The sequence below is a fragment of the Pseudorca crassidens genome, chromosome 13, assembly GCF_039906515.1.
Source record: "Pseudorca crassidens isolate mPseCra1 chromosome 13, mPseCra1.hap1, whole genome shotgun sequence".
Classification (NCBI taxonomy): Eukaryota; Metazoa; Chordata; class Mammalia; order Artiodactyla; family Delphinidae; genus Pseudorca; species Pseudorca crassidens.
The window spans coordinates 32,625,035-32,645,491 of NC_090308.1; the positions used below are offsets into that span (position 1 = coordinate 32,625,035).

The 20,457-nt window shown below is 36.8% G+C and overlaps 1 protein-coding gene across 2 annotated transcripts in view; it reads right to left on the reverse strand.

Moving 5' to 3' along the window:
- LAMA2 (laminin subunit alpha 2) overlaps positions 1–20,457 on the reverse strand; it is a 591,238-nt gene that overhangs the window by 170,486 nt on the left and 400,295 nt on the right. For both annotated transcript variants that reach the window (XM_067702129.1, XM_067702128.1), the window contains exons 25-29: positions 19,217–19,396; positions 18,922–19,110; positions 18,705–18,838; positions 14,631–14,748; positions 7,318–7,452 (exon numbers count right to left, since the gene is read on the reverse strand). In XM_067702129.1, the coding sequence (XP_067558230.1) occupies positions 7,318–7,452; positions 14,631–14,748; positions 18,705–18,838; positions 18,922–19,110; positions 19,217–19,396 (756 nt within the window). The remainder of the gene's footprint in view (positions 1–7,317; positions 7,453–14,630; positions 14,749–18,704; positions 18,839–18,921; positions 19,111–19,216; positions 19,397–20,457) is intronic.

Consider the following 20,457-nt stretch of genomic DNA (forward strand, 5'->3'; position numbering starts at 1 on the left):
GAAATTGCTACTATGTGTCATTTCCTTTGTTCTTTCACTTAAACACTAGAATATAAACTCCTAGAGGGCAATGTTCACACATTCCTCATCATTATTCTCCCAGCACCCACCACAGTGCCTGAACTTTGGAAATACTTATTAACAAATGCCTCAAGGATGGATAAACAAGTGAGCCTACCTAAGTTCAAAACCTATTCTATTAATTTCATCTTGTTAATTGTAGCTCATAGTTCCACCTGCTAGGCTCTTTTTGATTCTTGACCACCATTCAACACAGTAGGTATAACTTCTAGCTTTACATCATCTGAATATTTGATAGATCTCATCCAAATCACTGATACAGATTTTGAACATGACAGGGTCAAGCACAAATCCTATGCCTCATTATTGGAGACATCTCTAGAGCTTATTCGAGGTCAGGCTGTTCAGTAACTTCTAACTTCTGTTAACTGATTACCACTTGACCCATATTTTCAACCATGTTTGTGAGGATATAATGAAACATTCTATCAAATGCCTATTTAAACAAACCAGAGTTTGAACCATAGATCTAACCCTTATAGGCTTATGACTTAAGCAAATTATACAATTTCTCTCAGCATCAGTTCATCAACTGTATTAGAAGGAATAATCCTGTCTGTCTCATAAATTTACTGTAAGAATAAATGAGAAAAGATCTATCTACAGTGGCAAGCCCTGGTTCTGGTACATATATAAGGTTGGACCCATGGTAGTTGTTACCATTTTTACTAAATTTGACATATGATTTATCACACTGTCTGATGAATTTGAAATTACACTGAGATTCAGGGATCTAGAGTCTCAGATATTATATACATAGTAACTCTAGCAATTAGTTTGATATGTTTTGTTTTGAGGGAACCTATTCTGATTCCTAATAAGCACTGTTTATGTTTCACTGGAGATCGAAATCAATCTGTTTCTCATATTCTACAATACTTTCCTTTATAAAACCTGGAGTGGGGCTTCCCTGGTAGTACAGTGATTGAGAGTCCGCCTGCCAATGCAGGGGACATGGGTTCGCGCCCCAGGTCCGGGAAGATCCCACATGCCACGGAGCGGCTAGGCCCGTGAGCCATGGCTGCTGAGCCTGTGCGTCCGGAGCCTGCGCTCCGCAACTGGAGAGGCCACAACAGTGGGAGGCCCGCGTACCGCAAAAAAAAAAAAAAAACACAAAAAACAAAAACTTGGAATGACATTTCACTGCTTTCCATCCTGTGACAAATTTCATATTTTCATGATTTTGCAAATATTTTTCATATATGGCTCTTAATCACACTGCAGATTCCATCAGTATTCTAGGGTATAATTCACCTGGACCTTCAAATCAAACTCATTTAATCAGCTAAAAGTGTGATTACTCTCTCTCACAATCTCCAGGTACCATTTTGCAGTGGATTTGAAACCCGAGTCTAATGCTTTTTAGCCAAGGCACTGTAAGTTAAATTTTTTTAGGATTAATTTTCAGAGTTATAATGAAATGCTAATAATTCCTATCTTGGTAAGAGGTCAGATAGATTAAATAAGATAAGGTTTATAAAACACCTCATATACAGTAGATTATAGCTATGAGATTATTTACTGAGGATATAGCTAATTGATTAACCACAGATACTGACAATGTTACAGACAACAGGGCAGATCAATGATAGAGATTTATTTTATCCTTTTCATTTTAAAATAAGAATTGTGATAGAGTGAAAATAATATTTCCACAAACTATTTGGTCTTGAGAAGTTATTTGCACTAGCTGGGACTTCAATTTTCTCACGTAAAATATAGGAGAAATAATATTGACTATAGAGCTATAGTGATAATTAAATGAGAATATATATGTTTATAAATAAATATAGGCATAGATGTGTGTGTTACATAAACTCTGAAAACTCTATCTATCTATCTATCTATGTGATTGTGTATGTGTGTGTATGTGTGTACTGATTAGTATTAATTCACCTACCTCTTCTCCCCCTTCTGGCTTGGGGTTCAATATCATGTAGGTTTTACTCCTCCATTTTGAAGAAAATTTTCCTTAAGGGGTAATGGTCACTGAGCTATTGGTAATCACATGCCTACGTGTAGGATTTATTAGCACCTACAAAGAAGCAACAGCTCTCTTGTAAGTGTCATGAGGAATTATGAAGAGAATAGTTACAAAATGATGTGGGTTTTATTTAACAGTTGAAATGCCTAGCCTGTGAAGTTTTCTGTAGTTTCGTTTCTTCTCTACCCCTTATTTTTGAAGAAAGGAATAAAGAAAAAAGAAGAAAAAGTGAGAAAATCTAGCATAGCGCTGGATATAACGGTGGTTTTTACATTAATTTTTGATTATTTATCATCTGATTGGTTCTTAGACTATAAATAGTGGCTAACATGTATGGTAATGATCATCTTTATCATCACCAATCATCATAGCTATCACTTCCACTATAGAGCTTATCACAAGCTAATTAATGTTCTAAGCCTTTTATCTAGTATTTCACTGAATCCATAGAAAAACTCTGAGTAGGTATTATTCTTATCTTCATTTTATAAATGAGGAAATTAAGACACCACTGAGGCTAAATAAATTGACTAGGCCCACACAGCCCAAAAGGGATGAAGCCAGGATTTGAATCAAGGCAGTCTGATCAGAGTCATGCTTATAACCACTATACCAACATAGAGGGCATTGCACTGTGTAGTGGATATAATATTAAACTGGGAAACACAGTACAAATAGTAAAGAAATCAGTATGCTTCAGTTGCCTCAGTTATAGCATCGGAGTAATAATAGCTATTTTCTATTTGCCTCATGGGGCTGTTTCAAAGATAAACAAAGTTGTCCAAATTCAGAAGTTATAAGTTCCCTGAAGGAAAATATAAAAATTCAGAGCACGGCAATTTATACTAGCTGTGCATGTGTGATGCACCTATGTATTTATTTTTTACTTCACCTAGGGATATCTCAGAAAATAGACCTCTAATAAGGATCCTTAAGGCACAAAAATAGATATAATAGCCTATTGGTCAAAACAGGACAATATAATGACAGCAAATTTTTATCCTAAATAAAAATGAAAGTAAACTGTATATTTTGTGAATGCTTCTAAATTATTCATATGGAGTGACATTACTATTAAAAATTCCAGCGACGATTGCATAAGAAAGAAAAATGCATTTAATTTCCACTTAAGAATGCATAAGTTAACCACATTCCTGAAATTATCTATTGAATTTTACAAGCCAGTAGATTGGTGAAAAAAATGCCACACTTAAACCAAATCATGATTATTTCAAGAATTTAAGGATGGGTAAGACCTTCACCTCCACTCCAGTCCTCACAAATAAGCATATGATAAATTTCCATACTCTGCCTTGATTGAAAGAAGGTATCTTTAAGAAGTCAGGAATAAAAAGACGTTTTCTTAACATGATAAAAAATATTTACCTTAAACTAATCACCAGCAACATAGTTCGCGGTGAAAGACCTGAGGCTTTCGTATTAAAATCAGCAATAAGATAGGAAGCTGACTACCCTCCTATTTAACATTTTTTGGGAGACTTAATCAATGCAAAAAATGAAATTATTATACTAGATATAGCTCTGGCAAGGAAGACACAATTATAGCTATTGCAAATATTATTGTTGTAAATATAAAAATAACTGTAAGAATCAAGCAAGAAACTTCTAGAAGTAGAAAAAAAGTGGCTGGTATCAAACACATGTAAAAAATATATTTTGTCAATATTTACCAGTAATGACCAGTTAATAAATACACTGAAACAAAAAAATGTAATGCTCACCATTAAAAAGAAAATGTAAGATAAATGGCAATAATTTTAACATTAACAAATGCATAGCCCATACGGATAATATTAAAAACTGTGAGACATAAAATGTTTGAATAGAGAAGAGTATCATTCCTGGGTTTAGGGAGGATAGCTGAATAGTGTAAAGATAGCAATTCTTTAAAAACAGCTTTAATGCATTTTCAATAAAAATTCCAGTAATATTTTTTGGGGAAGAGATTAAAATAGTGAATCAAAATGTCATTTGGAAGAATATATAAGTACATCAAGTTAAGAAAATTAGGAAAAGGAGAGTAGTAAAGGGTCTTGCTTTACCAGAATTTATAGTGTACTATAAAATGAAGGTAATCAGAACATTATAATAGGAAATAAAAGGTAAGCAGAAAAGAATAGATGATTCTTTAAATATATCTTAAAATGAACAAAACAAATGTGTATATATTCAGATACCATGATGTGTCAAGGAGAAAAGGAAATATTAAAAGATAAATGTTTCTTTAAAGTAACATATTGAAGGAAAATTATCTCCCCACATTATAATAAATTCTGGAAAGACTAAAGAGTTGGATCTAAAATTTCATCATAGAAATAATGGTAAATATTGTGAGATCTCAGTAGATATTGAAAGTCATTGCCTGGGTGAGATCACCATGAGAATGAGTGTAGTCAGACAAGCAAATTGCTCCAAGGATTGGATCCTAGGAATACCAGTATATTGATTTCAGGTAATGAGGAGAAAACAGCAAAGAGGACTGAGAAGGAGCAGCCATCTAGCTTGAAAAACCCTAGACTGTCATGTCCAGAAAAGCAAACTGAACCAAAGCTTCGAGAGGAATGGCTGCTTCAGAGGAGCAAATGCTGCTGATGAATCAAGTACAGTGAAGAGCGGAACACCAGTAGTTGGTATGCATATCGTGGTGGAGGAAAAGCCTGATTTTAGTAGTTCAAGGGAGAATGGGAGGAGAGAAATTGTAGACAAGAGTATAAACTCTTCTCTGTGTGAAAGGAGAGGAATGAAGTGGTAAAAATCAAGAGGGGAAGTGGAGTCAAGAGAGATTTATTTATTTGTTTGTTTATTTATGTTTTTTAAGATAGAAGAAGTACCAAAAAGTGATTCAGAAGGGAGGGGAGAATAGGCATGGCCAGAGTGATGTCCTTGAGTGGGAGGGATGGCTGGGATCTAGAGCATAGGTGGCAGAGTTGGTCTTTTCTACAAACAAGAACAGTTCATCCAAATTGGTGGAAAAACCAGAGTCATTGCACACAGACGCAGAAAGGTAGGTGCATGTGTTAGTGGGAGCTTGGGTTAGTTCTCTTCTGATTGTTTTTAATTTCTCAGTGAAATAAGAAGAAACAAGGCCATCAACTGAAAGTAAGGATGGAAATGGGTCTGGGAAAGCGTTTGGGATTTGAAGAGGGATGAGAAGGTAGGAAATTATCACGCAGGAATGTGAGAGAGCCACTGGACTGGAGAAACGTGGCATGATGGAAGAGCAGAATAAAGGTTCCCTTTGAAGTGAGTGATAGTGAACATACGGTGAGACTAGTCAGCATAGTCGACTATTTTCCAGAGCCACTTTCAGATTAGAAGGCATAGGTATTGGAGGAGTAGGATTTAACCGGAGTTGGAATTCACTGAGTAAACGTAAGTAAAGGAGTGGTAATAAGAGAAATGAACATTACAAAGCAGTGATATTAAAGAAGGGTCATGGGACTTCCCTGGTGGTGCAGTGCTTAAGAATCCGTCTGCCAATGCAGGGGACACGGGTTCGATCCCTGGTCCAGGAAGATCCCACATGCCGCAGAGCAACTAAGCCCATGCGCCATAACTACTGAGCCTGTGCTCTAGAGCCCACAAGCTGCAACTACTGAACCTGTGTTCTGCATCTACTGAAGCCCGCGCACCTAGAGCCCGTGCTCCGCAACGAGAGAAGCCACCGCAACGAGAAGCCTGCACTTGCCGCAACTAGAGAAAGTCTGTGCACAGCAACGAAGATCCAACGCAGCCAGAAAAAAAGAAGGGTCATGAATATTAAGCTGGTTAAGAAAGTGAGGGCATGAGAAACATAAGGAATGATAAAAATGTGAGTGTCGATGATGAGACAAAATGTTGACACTGAAGTACGAAGAAGAAGTGAACTGGAAAGAAAAGAAACGGTGGTCAAAGAGAGGATAGTTGACATTGAGGCTATAGAGGCACTCAGTTCCTGGTAATGACAAGTTCTCAGACAGGCTCATGGAGTGAGGACAAGACATGGGAAGAGTCCATTTTATGGGCATCAAAATCACCAGGAATTATGATAGGAGTGGTGCCACAGTGAACGGCAATGATACAAAGGAAAAATCTTCAAGGAATGAGGTGGGTGACCTGAGGCTTAGTAAATGGCTTCAACAAGCAGGTGTAGTGGGCAAATGGATGGAGACCTGAGATTCAAAGCTAGGTGTTGTTACAGAAGAGAAAACAAGGATGACCTGAAAGTGGCAGCGAGGAGCAGGGCCACAGCCCCGCCCTCAGTCTCAGGGAAATGAAGAGTGTGAGAAAAAACAGCGGCTTCCACTTGAGACCGCTGCCAGGGGAGTAGTGTGTTGGGAAACCAGGTTCCAGTTTGAGCAAATAAAGAGGACCTCAAAAGAAGAGGGAGATTACGTAGGGGATTTTGCTGATGTCTGGTCATGAGTTCCACAAAGCTCCATGAAAGAGCTTCAGGAGACAAGGAGAGGTGGGAAATGAGTTCAGCAGAGGAAACACCCGGAGTTGCCTGGGGACTAGAGTCTGGGGACCCTAAGTGGTGACACAGGAAACCTGAATTTCTCCACAGTCCTGATTGTTCCAGGGGTGACAGAGTAGGGTGTTAGCAGGAATGTAATAACAACAACAAAAAAATAAGAGCAGTAAACTGTTTTAAAGAAATGGTTAAATTATGGGATATCAAATCAAAGATAGTAAAGATTTTAGAGACTATTTAACAACCTAATATGCTCACGATATGTACATTTTTTAAAATGCAGAACATAAAACTACACCTATGGTGTCATATAAATCTTCTTTATAAACACATACATAAAATTGGTGGGAAACACATAAAATATTAAAGGTTTATGTTCAATTTTGGGTGACTTTTATTTTTTTCCTTAACACTTTTCTATGATTTCCAAATGTCTTACGAAGAGCTTATTTTTATTTAAAATCAGAAAAAAACCCTCATGTGATTTTTAAATAAATCGTTGTGTTGTCTGGTATTTGTCTACGATGCTGTTGATAATAATATACTATTTCTTGACATGAGCAGTGGTTTTTCCAGTTGTAACTTTTTAATTACTTTAAAAATTGCATAATATGGTAAATGTATTTTTTTCCCACGTTTTGTTTCACACACACACACACACACACACACACACACGTTAAGTCCCCTGCAGGTTAGCTGACCTCTGCACTCAGTATATGAATATGTGTAAAGAGAAATGAGCACATGGGCTTTGTTCAAGAAAGGCTCAGATGAATACCTGGCATATGGAGGTTTCAGGGTCACACAGGCTGCTGTGTCCATGACATTGACATGGAACACAGGTGCCCAGGGCTGGTCCAGGGGTACGGCCACCTGGCTCAGAACGCAGTCGATAAAATCCTGGCATGCATGCCTGAAAGAAAACGAAGGCAATTAGGACAGCCAACTTGGAAATCTTTCTTTAGTAACACTTGGGTTCTTCAGTAGTTAAAAAGAAGGATTTCTTTCCCCTCATCAGCAGTAAAGGCAACACCACTTAGAAACAATGAATGTCACTTTTGATTCCTAATGTGTATTCTGCCTGGTCCATAGAGTATACAAGCAGTGTCTGTGTCATCAGACTTTAGCAAAGGAAAGCTGTCATTTGCAAATACCACTCAGCCTGGACAAACTTCAAATAGTCTTCTTTTTCTTGAAACAAAAGTTTGTTTTTAAATAAAACTGTCATATGGACTAAAGAGAGAATTCCAGTGTCCTTGACAACCTAAAATCTGCTTCCACTGTGCTTGATGGGTAACTAGGAAATGTCCAATGAGACTCAGAAAAACATTAAATAAATAAAAAAGTGTCACGGTCATGTTATTTATATCGGTATAATTAGAAGACTATAAAAGTAAGAAATTCAAAATAATAAAAGCTCTACATGTCTTGGGAATATTAGGCCACCAATAAAATGTATCTTTCCTTGATCAAGTTTTTTCATTTTGCAATAAAAATCTGAGAGCAAACAGGAAACCGCTAGCAAAGCTGACATATGCAAAATCAAGACTTCCATCTTCATTTGGGTTTATTATGTAAATGTATCAAGAAACATCTCTGGCTCTTTGAAAGAAAGCCCAGAGCTCTGAAGAGGGAATGAGAACAGTCTTGTGTTTTGGGCTCAGATCTCTCAGTGTGCAAAGCTGCTGCATTTATTAGCCATTGTTTGATTTATGAGTAAGAGATAGGAGTTAGTTTTCCAGATTCCACTGCAGATTATAAAGGGATATTAGCTATGTAAAAATTTTTTCACAGGATATTTTGCTCCCATTGATGAGAAAAGTGATTGCTGAATAAGCAGGGGAAAAAAGTGAATTAAGAACTTCTTACTGCCTTTGCATCCTTTTGGTTCTGGACTAGGTCATCCAGAGTGGAGTACGTAAAGGCTCCTTAGAAGAAAAACGATCAACAGTCAGCACTCTCCTTGTTTGTTTTGATTTGGATAATGTGAGAGCACTTCAGTTAAGCATTTAAGAGTCTCTCTGCTTTTATCTCAGCCTATAAGAAATTCTAATGAGATTTAATAATATCCTGGATTTGAGCAAGCTGATAAAACTGGGAATAGTATTCAAAATATTTTGAGTCCTATTTGTCTTATAGTGGACCTAAGATATTTTAATAAGTTTATTCATATTCTTGAAAATAAAGGTTCATTTTTGCCATTGTTACCAAATAAGGCCTGGAAATTATGGCTGAGGAATTCATTTAAGCATAACTGAAGAAACAATCCAAGGTGTGTTTAAAAATTTTACCTAGTATGGGTTGTTCCAGTCCTGGTGTGTGCTGACTGTAGAATAAAACTGGATTTTCTTTATATAGATTTTATCGCTGGATACCTATATAATTATTGTTATTTTACTGGTATATTTGCTTGAGGTGTGTGTGTGTATGTGTGTGTGTGTGTGTATGTATGTATGTGTGTGTGTGTGTCTTTAAAAATCACACAAATTGAGAGTTCCTAGCTCTACTTTTTATATCAAACAAAAGTTTAAAAAAAGTCTTAGAAGAAGAATAACATTAAGAAATGGTACTTTTCATTGAGGAATCATAAGAAATTCAATGTTATGGACTGAAATCTGAAGGTGAGCACCGCAGGTAAAGTTTACACCCAGTTTCTCTTATTACTATGGCTCTTCTCTGGAAAGAGTAGGACAAAGTAGAAAAGCACTCCAGTGCGGGTAAAAGTCTGGGCTCCAAGTCAAGCTCTGTGTGGAAGCTTTTAGGCCTGTCTATGTGATTCTCAACCCTGGCTGCACATAGAATCGTCTGAGGAGCTTTAAATACGGATACCTGGCTCTGCCCCCAGAGAGTCTATATAATTGGTGGAGACTAGGGCCAGGGTGTGTTGTAAAACTCCCAGGAGGGTCTAATAAGCAGCCAGGATTGAGAGTCACTGGCACACTCCTCATTCCCTGCTGGGAATGTGTGTCTTTGAAGGGCGTACAGACTCTGGTACTATAACATCAATGAATAAGGAAGCCTTGATTTTACTAGTTAGTTTTTCCTGAGGGATACACGCAAGTCGTTTGGTGTCGTTGAGATGTGGTTTCCTCATCCCACAAATGAGCAGATGTATTAACTCAGTTGATTTCTGAAGTTTCTACAGTTCTAACACTCTAGATAAATTTTGTGTCCTTATAAACTTCTGAGTTAGAAAAAAAAAAAGAAAGACTATTCTGCAGCACAAGAATTAGAAACTTCAAACATACTGTAAAGGAATGAGACATATTTATTTCTCTTTAATCTCCTCCTTTCATGGACCCTGTATTTATTTTTTCCATTTTTCAAATATTTGAGGCTATTTTTCAAAATCAGATGTTTTTCTTGTCAGTCAACTGGGGCAAAATTCATGAGAATGATTATATTTGAGTTGGGCAAAAAAGAGGAAAGATAATAGCTACTTTTTAAAGTCCCATCTAAAATTCTTTCTGGAACAAAATAAAGAATTACAGAAAAGCAAGTACATAAACACTGTCCTAATCTTATCCATTTTTTTTTTCCTAACTCAAACTTTTCCAAAGTTCTCTTCTTGCCTTGTGCTGAAATTATTCAGAGCTCAATTTTCTTCTGCTCTCCTTCCATCTTTAATTTGTTTTCATAATATGGTACCCCATCATAATGTTAGAATCAAATTGCACAAAAATGTGGGAGGGAGGAAAGAAGGGAATGGGAGACAAAGAGAGTAAAGAGGCAACACACTCCAGGTGCCGGGTTACATAACACAGAGTTTAACCATTAAAAAAATAATAGATACTTGTGCTGTTGTCAGTAAAAACACTGTCTTGTATCTTTACATGGGTTTTGCAATCAGACAATCCTAGGTTTAATTCCTGTTTCACCACTTACTACATATGACTTACGCACGTTTTAAATACTGTGGGCTGAAGCTTCCTCACGTGGAATGTAAGGATGTTGTATAACTTACTAGTTGAGTATTAATGTAGCTAGGTTTTTTGAAACAGACTTAGGTAGGTTCAGATTGCTGTTTTCCAACTGTGTGATAAAGGGCAGGTTTCCTAACCTGCCTGAGCTTCCATTTCCTCACCCATAAAATGGGAATTATAATGTGCTTAATGACGTTGGTGTAAGTGTATTAGGGAATGCACTTGACATCGTGCAGGATACAGTAAGCACTCAATAAATGGTCAGTTTTGTGTGTTTTTTTAATAGGGTTGTGAGGATTAAATGAGATGATGTGTGTGTAGTGCTTGAAATACAATAAATCAATATGGGTGCCTCTATTCCAGATAATTTTTTAGATATAGTCATCGAGAATACACTGAAAACAAAGGCAACAGTGATTGTTCTACACTGCACTGGGAAACAAAATTACAATGTACGCCACTTACCCATACCATGTTCTTTAATATTTTAATGTATATGAAAAGAGTCTTTGGGTCTTCCATGTGCAACTGAAGTGGTAAAGAGCATCCCTAGAAATGTGCATGTGTAAGAAAAAATGTCTAGTCTCGCTATTTTGTCTTTTGAGTTTTATGAGTTGATAATAGGTACTGTTTGAGGATTTAAAAAATTATTGTTGATAGCCAATTGACAGCTTGTGAGTGGTGATCCAGTACACACTAGCCATTCAACTGTGAGCCAGAAGCCCTAATAAAACATGATGGAGAGGGGAAACAAGATGAAATGAGCAAAATATCATTAGGAGATCACCTGTGAATTTCTGACTTCCATGATCTTATTGCAGAGAACCACATATTCAGCATTGAATAGTTTCCATTTCTACCTACAACCTAACCTGAGTTTAGGTCAGTTTAGGCAACAATGTTAACCGAGACAACAGTGAGGAGTAGCTTAGGTAAAGTATGGTAAACTCAACGGCTCCCACACCAACATATGTGGTGAGGAAATTGTGTTATTTGACTTCTAAAGACTACTAGTCTCTACTTCAAATCATAAATTATAATAAGTAAGCATTTCTAGAACTGAAATTTTTAATGAACAGGGCTACAGTGTTATAACCCTACAGGTAATAGGCAAGGCTAAGTGTCTTCACAACTGGCTATATTTACAATGGTAACCAACACTTAATTTTGTTTCTTTGCAACCACATTTCTGGATAAAAACATGAAATGAGTAGCTTGTAAATGCAAATGTCTCTAGAATACCTTACATTTGGTGAAAATATTGTAAAGGTATTGCTTTGCGTATTCATGACCCAAAGCATATGTTACTAGAATGGGATGTATTATTTCAAAACTGTCCTTAGTTCTTGCTTTGATGATTAGATTTTATGCCTGAGTAATTACACTTTAGATTCAAGATGAATTATAAATAAGATGTATAATGGATTAGAGGCAATGGGTTGTGGAGAAAACCTCAGGTAGCTTATTATAAGAGATAGGTCTTTATCCCCTAATCTCTCCTCTAAGATATTACTGTAATTATTGTCTGTTAACAGGAGCTTAAGTGAAATTCACAGGACATAGGTGAAGCCACCAATGCAGATAATAGTTTGTATGTGTTTCTAGTTTTTCTTGATTTTCTTCATATATCATTGGCTTTATTTGTATTTGTATTGGCTAATTTATATTTTCATATAATGATGGAAAATTACTAAAATCAATGGGAAAGTATGTTTTAGAATATACTATTTAAAAAGCCTGGTGGTCATAATAAGATGAATTTTAACATTTCAAATCTGGAATGGAAGGTAGATTGTGTTAAAATAATCTGATACTCTGCTAATATTTTGGTTCATAAATGAAGAGTACTCTTTAAATAAATGCAGAAAAATATAGCTGTAGTAACTTTCTCTTCAAGATATCTAAGGTCAATTTTGACTACTTAATATCTTGTATAACAAAATAACATTGCAGAATTAGAGAATGTTAGAACTTCAAAACCCAACCTGTAATTTTATAGATTGGATAACTATATAATAACTAAGGCCTACAGCAATTAAGGTATTGACCAAGGTTACACAGTGAGACAGCAGTACAGCCAAACACTCCCTGGGATAAATAAAATTCCACCTCTTGTCTAGAAAAATCTCCAATTCTATCTTTTATCTTTTTCATGCTCATTGGAAAGGTAGCATATTTTGTATGTGCCTCTGTCACTGCCTCATTTTTCACATCTACAATGTGTGTGCATATATATATTTCACACATATTGGGTTGTGTATATAGGTACAATATACATACTTACTGGTATATGTACAAATGTATACATGTGTATGAACGAGTTATGATTTAATAATGAGATGGAATATTTGGTCATTTATTAGATCAAAATATACACATTCAAATAAATATTGCTGTTCAGAGCAGTCACAAAACTATAAAATTATTCCAAGGATATTTCACAGATATTTGCAGTTATTCTTAGGAAATTTGTTTTCTGACCTGTGTGGAATTCATACAATGGCAACTAAGTTGAATGACATTTCAATTTGCAAAGGAGCTTTTATATGTATGATTTCATTTAAATTAATCCTCATGATGATTCTATGGGTATGAAAACCCCAAAGTTCAGCAACTAAGAGCAAATGTCCTGTTCAAGTGGAGAAGCTAGGGAGGATTCACCGAGACCAAACTCCTTTTTTCTTTTCATTGTGCCATGCCACCTCTCAAGAGATTTATATTCATTGTTTTTTAGTGTACTTCACCTGCCTTGTGAGCCACACTTAATAAAACTTCTCAAATCCTATTTACAAAAGATATACAAAATTACAGTCCTCCCTCATTATCGGCCAGGAGATTAGTTCCATGAGTCTCTGTCAATGCTTAAGCCCCCGAGTCGGCGATCTCATATCCGCTGGTATGGCATTAGTGGATTCAACCAACCATGGATGGAATTTTTGATCTGCAGTTGGTTGGATCTGTGGACTGGAAACCCGTGGAGGGTCCATTGTATATTTACTGAAAAAAATTCATATATAAGTGGACCCAGGCAGTTCAAACTCATGTTGCTCAAGGGTCAACTGTATTTATAAATAAATCAATAGTTAGATCTATAACTACTTATTCCATTAATAATATTATTAACCATATTGACTTTGGTTATTATTATTATGACTACTACCAGGCACTGTGATAAGCGCTTAAGTTCTAGTTCATTTAGCCTTCATGTGATTCTTGGGCTGTGGGTACGGGAGATATTAAAAATATCTAACTAGTATGTAGTAGCCACCAACCAATCTGACTAAGGGGAAAGAATCCATGCTGTAGGGCTGGAGCAGGTCCTGGAGGCCCCTCCCAGGCCAGCCTTTATTTGTTGCACTGTGGAGAGGACTATAGGGTCTGCAGGAGAAGGGGTGAGTGTGGTGGCAGTTACTCAGGGGCTTGGAGATTTACCAGCTGAAGCTTAAGCAGGTTTACAAGCTGCACAAGGTCTCAGTCTTAGTATATGATGAAGTAGAGATTCAAATCCAGGTGACTTTTTCAGCAATTCCTCCTCTCCCTAGACCATACTCTTCCTATTAAGATTTAATATTTGTAAAATTTAAATTGGTTCCACAAAATAAAGATCTAGAAAATTTACCGATTCTGAAGATAGTCAAAGGAATATACTGGAAAGTAAAAAATGCAGTTTTAAAAATATAATGACTGAGTGACAGTGGCACTATTGGAACAATTTATGTCCTTCTGAGAAGCCTATGTTAAAGGGAACAGTCTGATATTTACTGCCTAAGTTTTGTCATGTTCTATATAAAAACAATCTTTCAAATCCCAATACAATCTTGTCTCATAATCACTGCAGTTTAAATGTCTCTGTTCAGAAAAGATGCCAAGAAAACAGATCAGATACAATAAAGGGGCCTTAAGAAAACATTCTTATTTCCTGACTGTTTCATATTTTTACAAATCTTTTAATTTTTATTAGATATTCCCCTTGAGTTGTGATTCCTACTTCTAGGGAGCAATAACATCATCCTCTTCTTACTGCGTCTCATATTGTGAGTGGAAGATCAGATAAAATAGGTTGAGGGTATGCCTGAAAGTAAAACTGACTGTGGTAAAGGTGGTCCTGGGAGTATTTCCATTTGGCTGGTTGAGTGGGGCTTGAGAAGGTTAGTTGGAGCCAGCTTACCTCACAGGACAAGCCAGAATAGCCCGGGGGACAATCACATCTTTCTATCAAGTGAGCTGGAGGAGTCATTGCTGTGATGCGTCCTGGTTCAGCTACCTCCATTGAGATTTCAGAAATCCTGGAACAGCGAGCAAATTCTTAGATGGGGGTACCAGTAAATTAAGCTTACCCAGCAAACACTCAATCCTGAAAGAAGGGTCTTCTCAAGGTTTTGTCAACAACCACAAACTTGTTCTATTGTTTTGAAGCTGCTAAATTCTAGGGGCTCCGTGTGCCACATTTTATTTCAGCATCTTCGCTTCCTCAAAGGGTGAGATTACACATTAGCAAAATATTCACATAAATCATAAAGCGTTTAGGAAATTAGATGTCTGATGTCCTATTGAGAAGTTATTATAAAGAGTTTTCCTCCCACTTTTAAAAATGTGAGTGGCTTCAGGTAGACATGGCCAATTAGTTAGACATTTTCATTCTTTCAAACAGACAATCCAAGGTCATTCCCTGTTGGAAAATCTCCAGTTGTTACTAGTGAAATTGCTTTTAATTTGCAACCAGTCCCAATTTCTTGCTCTTGAATCTCTGAACGTCCTTTCAAGAACATTAGAAAACCATCTAGGAAACGACTGAGCATAAGCTAGTAATATTGATAACTTTCTGAGGATAAAGAACCTCTCAAATTAGTCTTTTGTTAACTTTATTGAATAAATCCTTCAAGTAACTTAACCCACCCTTCCTATTGGCGGAAAGGTCCTCATAATTGAAAAAAATTATTCACAATAAAAATGTTGATACCCTTTGTAATAATTTGAAATTATACATTAAAAAATATACACAGTCCATAAACTCACACTATTTCATGACTAACTGGTAACATGAAATGTTCTGCAAATAAACTTTTTTTTTTTTTGGCAAATAAACTTTTAAACGAGACAATGAATAGTTTTGCTTCAATAAAACACACCTCTAAGAGCTTAAGGAGCTTGAATTATAAACTTTATAACAAGCATAGGTAGGTTTTATTGACACTGAATTATGAAGGCGCATTCTGACTTGGCTCCCATTGTAATCTACAATCTGAAGACCAGCCAGCCTTTATGAAACACATGTTCAGTTAAAATTCAGATTTCATGCTCCCCTCATTATAGGACGCACAGCAGTTGTGATCTGTAAATAAACCACTCCCCTCCTACAAGAAAGACTCTGGGTTCTCTGACGGAGCAGGAAGGTAACTCGGTGTTTGTTGCAAAGTCATCTCTGCTAGTATCTCATGGTATTTTATAACCTGAGGAGTTTCTAGCATCACCTTCCCTTCTCTGGCACGTGCATGCACACAACAGACTAGTGAGTATTTAAAAACCAAGTGAAACCTGAATGGTGTTAGCAACAGACATTTCTGCAACACATCATTATTTTTCCTCAGGGAATCAGAGAGGAACTGTTTTGCTTGAATCAGGGATTTGGCCAAACTCAGGCATCTATTTAAATGAATACTGAAAAACAAAGTCGTTAAGTTCTTCAAATAAATGTAAGACAGGACAAAAGCAAAGAAAAAAGAAAATTTCAGCATTGTAATATGTACAAAGTCAGAACCTCAAACCACATGTATAACAAACTCTCTGCTTCTGAGACTATTTAAATTTGTAACTGAATAAAGATGCAGCGTTATGTGTTAACTGCTTTGAGAGGAAGACTCAAACATATCTCTGACCTTTGTCAAAATTCCACTGTCTTACAAAATCAAGTGCTGATACACTGCTTTATTTCTTTTTATCGTTACTAGATGTTCACTCTAGTTTTTATTGAGCCTAGAAAAAGTGAAGTATTTACTTACTCTAGTGTTTAAAAAAAGGAACTCCTAAGCCAAAGGATATTATTTAGTGAGCTATATGAAATAAAGTGATAAGAGAAAGAGACTTACGGGGAAAAAAAGCAACCTTACAGCAAAGGAAGGTGGAATCGGTGTGAGAGAGGCAAAGAAAGCGTAATGAAAAATGCATGACAACACTGTTTCTACCAGATCCACTAACAAAATGTTCTGCGTATGACCAAACTTTTTTACTGAAGCATAGAACAATTTCAAAATAACATATTTTCACACTCACAAAGTCACCTGCTGTCTTCTAGGACATGCAAACCTGCTTTGGCTTCTGTCATCTAATTTACATTTGAAATTCTAAAATAATTAACAATATAACTGACAAGATATTTTGGTATATGTTTTTTTAAATTATTTCATAATTGGGATTTGGGATTGACATGTACACACTGCTATTATTTAAAATAGATAACCAACAAGGACCTACTGTAAAAAACAAAACAAAGAATCTCCTGTTAGAAATGAGAAATATGAAAAAAAAATCAAAACAATATAGACTTAAAAGTAAACTTTGGTCCTTGATTTGGTCCCTACTTTTGGTACAATCAGAAGAGCAATATGGATCTTCTGCAACAAAGAAAGGATTTTCTGCTACATGTTTAACAGTGTAAACATTTGAAATATGGTATTTTTTTAAGGTATTTTATTTTCTTTATTTTTTAATTTTATTTTTTTAAACATCTTTATTGGAGTATAATTGCTTTACAGTGGTGCTTTTCTGCTTTATAACAAAGTGAATCAGCTATACGTATACCTATATCCCCATGTCTCCTCCCTCTTGTGTCTCCCTCCCACCCTCCCTATCCCACCCCTCTAGATGGTCACAGAGCACCGAGCTGATCTCCCTGTGCTATGCGGCTGCTTCCCACTAGCTAGCTATTTTACATAGTAGTATATATAAGTCCATGGTAGTATATGTTAAGTCCATGCTGGGACGAAGTGAAACATGGTATTTTGATATTCATTGGTTTGTCAATGAGAGGGTTCATAATTTTGTTTTCTTTTGTTGTCCTGCACTGATCTACTATTTTGTTATATAAGATTATTTCTAAACATCTATTGATTTCATATTCTTATAGACACAACAGAGAAGCTAATATGCCAGAGAAGTTGAGACTATGTGTATGACTCAACTCAACTTTCTGCCTCCATGGCATACATTTAGCTACATCTGTGCAGTTCCGCATTTTATCTCATTAGATAAGTTTTCCCTTATACTTGAGGCACATGACCTCAAGTATACTCATGTATACTCATGATGTTGAAGAATCCTGGCTTCTTCATTGTTTATTTTCTCTTTATTCTATCATTTTAAAATTTATATCTTGCTACTAATTCCTCCCCTTCCCCAGCTCCATGGTATATAAACATGCTTACTTCTCTCTCTGATTAAACAATCCTCCCTTGACTTTTGACACGACCTCATTCCTCCCTTTTTATGATTTTGTTCATGGAGAACAATAGTCTACATTCATAATATTAGGTTCATTGCATCCCATTCATTCCTCAAAACCTTGAGACTATTTCTGCCCCAGAACTTCACTAAAACTGGTATTATGAATGTCACCAGTGTGATCCTAGGTGCCAGTTTCAAACAGCCTCCTTTTAATTGTCCTCTTTGGGTCATACGAAAAAGCCATACCTACTCCCTTATAGTATTCTCATCCTTTGGCTTTCATGACATTCATTCTTGTTCTTGTTCCGTGTACTTTCCTATTCAATGTGATTCCCAGTCTTTTCACATCATGAGGCACAGGGAAAATGGCAATATAGTATGGCACACTGGGGTGAACAGATGAGAATGCATATGGTTGGGAGAGACAGGACCAACTTGGCCCTGCCTGGTTCCCCTGACGGTTGAAGGAGGATACCTTCTCAGCAATCTTGCAACCTATTTATAGCACAGCAGTGAATTCTCTCTACCCTGTAGGACATCTTCTCCTGAACTTCTGCCTGACATCTAAAATTCACCATGTCAGAGATCAATTCAATTTTTCCCCTTAATCTTGCTTCTGATTCTGTTTCCCTTTTGGGGGGAATGGCAGTAATTTCCACCAGATGACCTGGACACCATCCTTGACTAGTCTTCTATCATCACACTCCCAAACCAAACTTTTAAATCTTTCTTGTCTGATGTCTTACTGATCTCTCTTATAGACTCTAGAATAAGAAATTAACTTATATTCATTATAGTTTACCTGCTTTGTCTCATGATATTTCCATAGGTAGCCTTGATAAGAATATAATGGATATCATATAGTACATCCAAGAAGTCTTCACGGGTCACAGTTCTACTGATTCGAGGATCATCACCATAATATTTCCATTTTTTCTGTTAACAAGAAAAGAAACCACTTTGCCGAAACCGAGTGCAAATCCGTTGGCATCCTGGCACCCAACAAGTAACCACCTTACCTCTGTCATTTCAATTTCATGTCTTGTCAACTGGCCAATTAGAGGAGCAGCCATATGCCTGATGATAATTCTCACATGACTAGGAGTCCCACCTCGAATGATAACTTGTGGGTTATATGTAGAGAAACCTGTCTCTTCCCGAGCCTCAAAATAGATTGTGTACTTGAGTTTGCCCCCATAGGCCATCAACTGATAAAACAGAATGAGGAATGATGAGTTAGATAAATCTCCAAATAGCATTATTCTAAAAACATTTTATTTTGTTCTCATGTGACTTCAAAGTTCTTGTCCTTACCTTCTTTCCTTCAAATTGTTCTGGAAGTTTCCAATAAAAAGGTTCCAAATGGAGATCTTGTCTCACCAGATCCATGTGTGCAACAATCTCTGGATGTTGAAAAATGATGCCTCTGGTAGTTGTGTGCTGCAGCGCCTCATCCACCAGGGGCAGAATGGTCTGCTCAGGCTTCAGAGTCACCTGCATGGGATCAAAACACAGCAGGGGCTGAGTTTAAGTCTTTAGAGGCCTCCTTTAAACTTAACCTCCAAAATTTACAAGCAGCTCATGCAACTCAGTATCAGAAAAACAAACAACCCAATCCAAAAATGGGCAGAAGACCTAAAGGGACATTTCTGCAAAGAAGACACACAGCTTGCCAACAAACACATGAAAGAATGCTCAACATCACTAATCATTAGAGAAATGCAAATCAAAACTACAATGAGATACTACCTCACACCAGTCAGAATGGCCATCATCAAAAAATCTACAAACAATAAATGCTCGAGAGGGTGTGGAGAAAAGGGAACCCTCTTGCACTGTTGCTGGGAATGTAAATTGATACAGCCACTATGGAGAACAGTATGGAGGTTCCTTAAAAAACTAAAAATAGAATTACCGTATGACCCATCAATCCCACTACTGGGCATATACCCTGAAAAAACCATAATTCAAAAAGAGTCATGTACCACAATGTTCATTGCAGCACTATTTACAATAGCCAGGACATGGAAGCAACCTAGGTGTCCATCGACAGATGAATGGATAAAGAAGATGTGGCACATATATACAATGGAATATTACTCAGCCATAAAAAGAAACGAAATTGAGTTATTTGTAGTGACGTGGATGGACCAAGAGTCTGTCACACAGAGTGAAGTAAGTCAGAAAGAGAAAAACAAGTACCATATGCTAACACATATATATGGAATCTAAAAAAAAAAAAGTGGTTCTGAAGAACCTAGGGGCAGGACAGGAATAAAGACGCAGACGTAGAGAATGGACTTGAGGACACAGGGAAGCTGGGACGAAGTGAGAGCGTGGCATGGACTTATATATACTACCAAATGTAAAATAGACAGTGGGAAGCAGCCGCATAGCACAGGGAGATACGCTTGGTGCTCTGTGACCACCTAGAGGGGTGGGATAGGGAGGGTGGGAGGGAGATACAAGAGGGAGGAGATATGGGGATATATGTATATGTATAGCTGATTTACTTTGTTATAAAGCAGAAACTAACACACCATTGTAAAGCAATT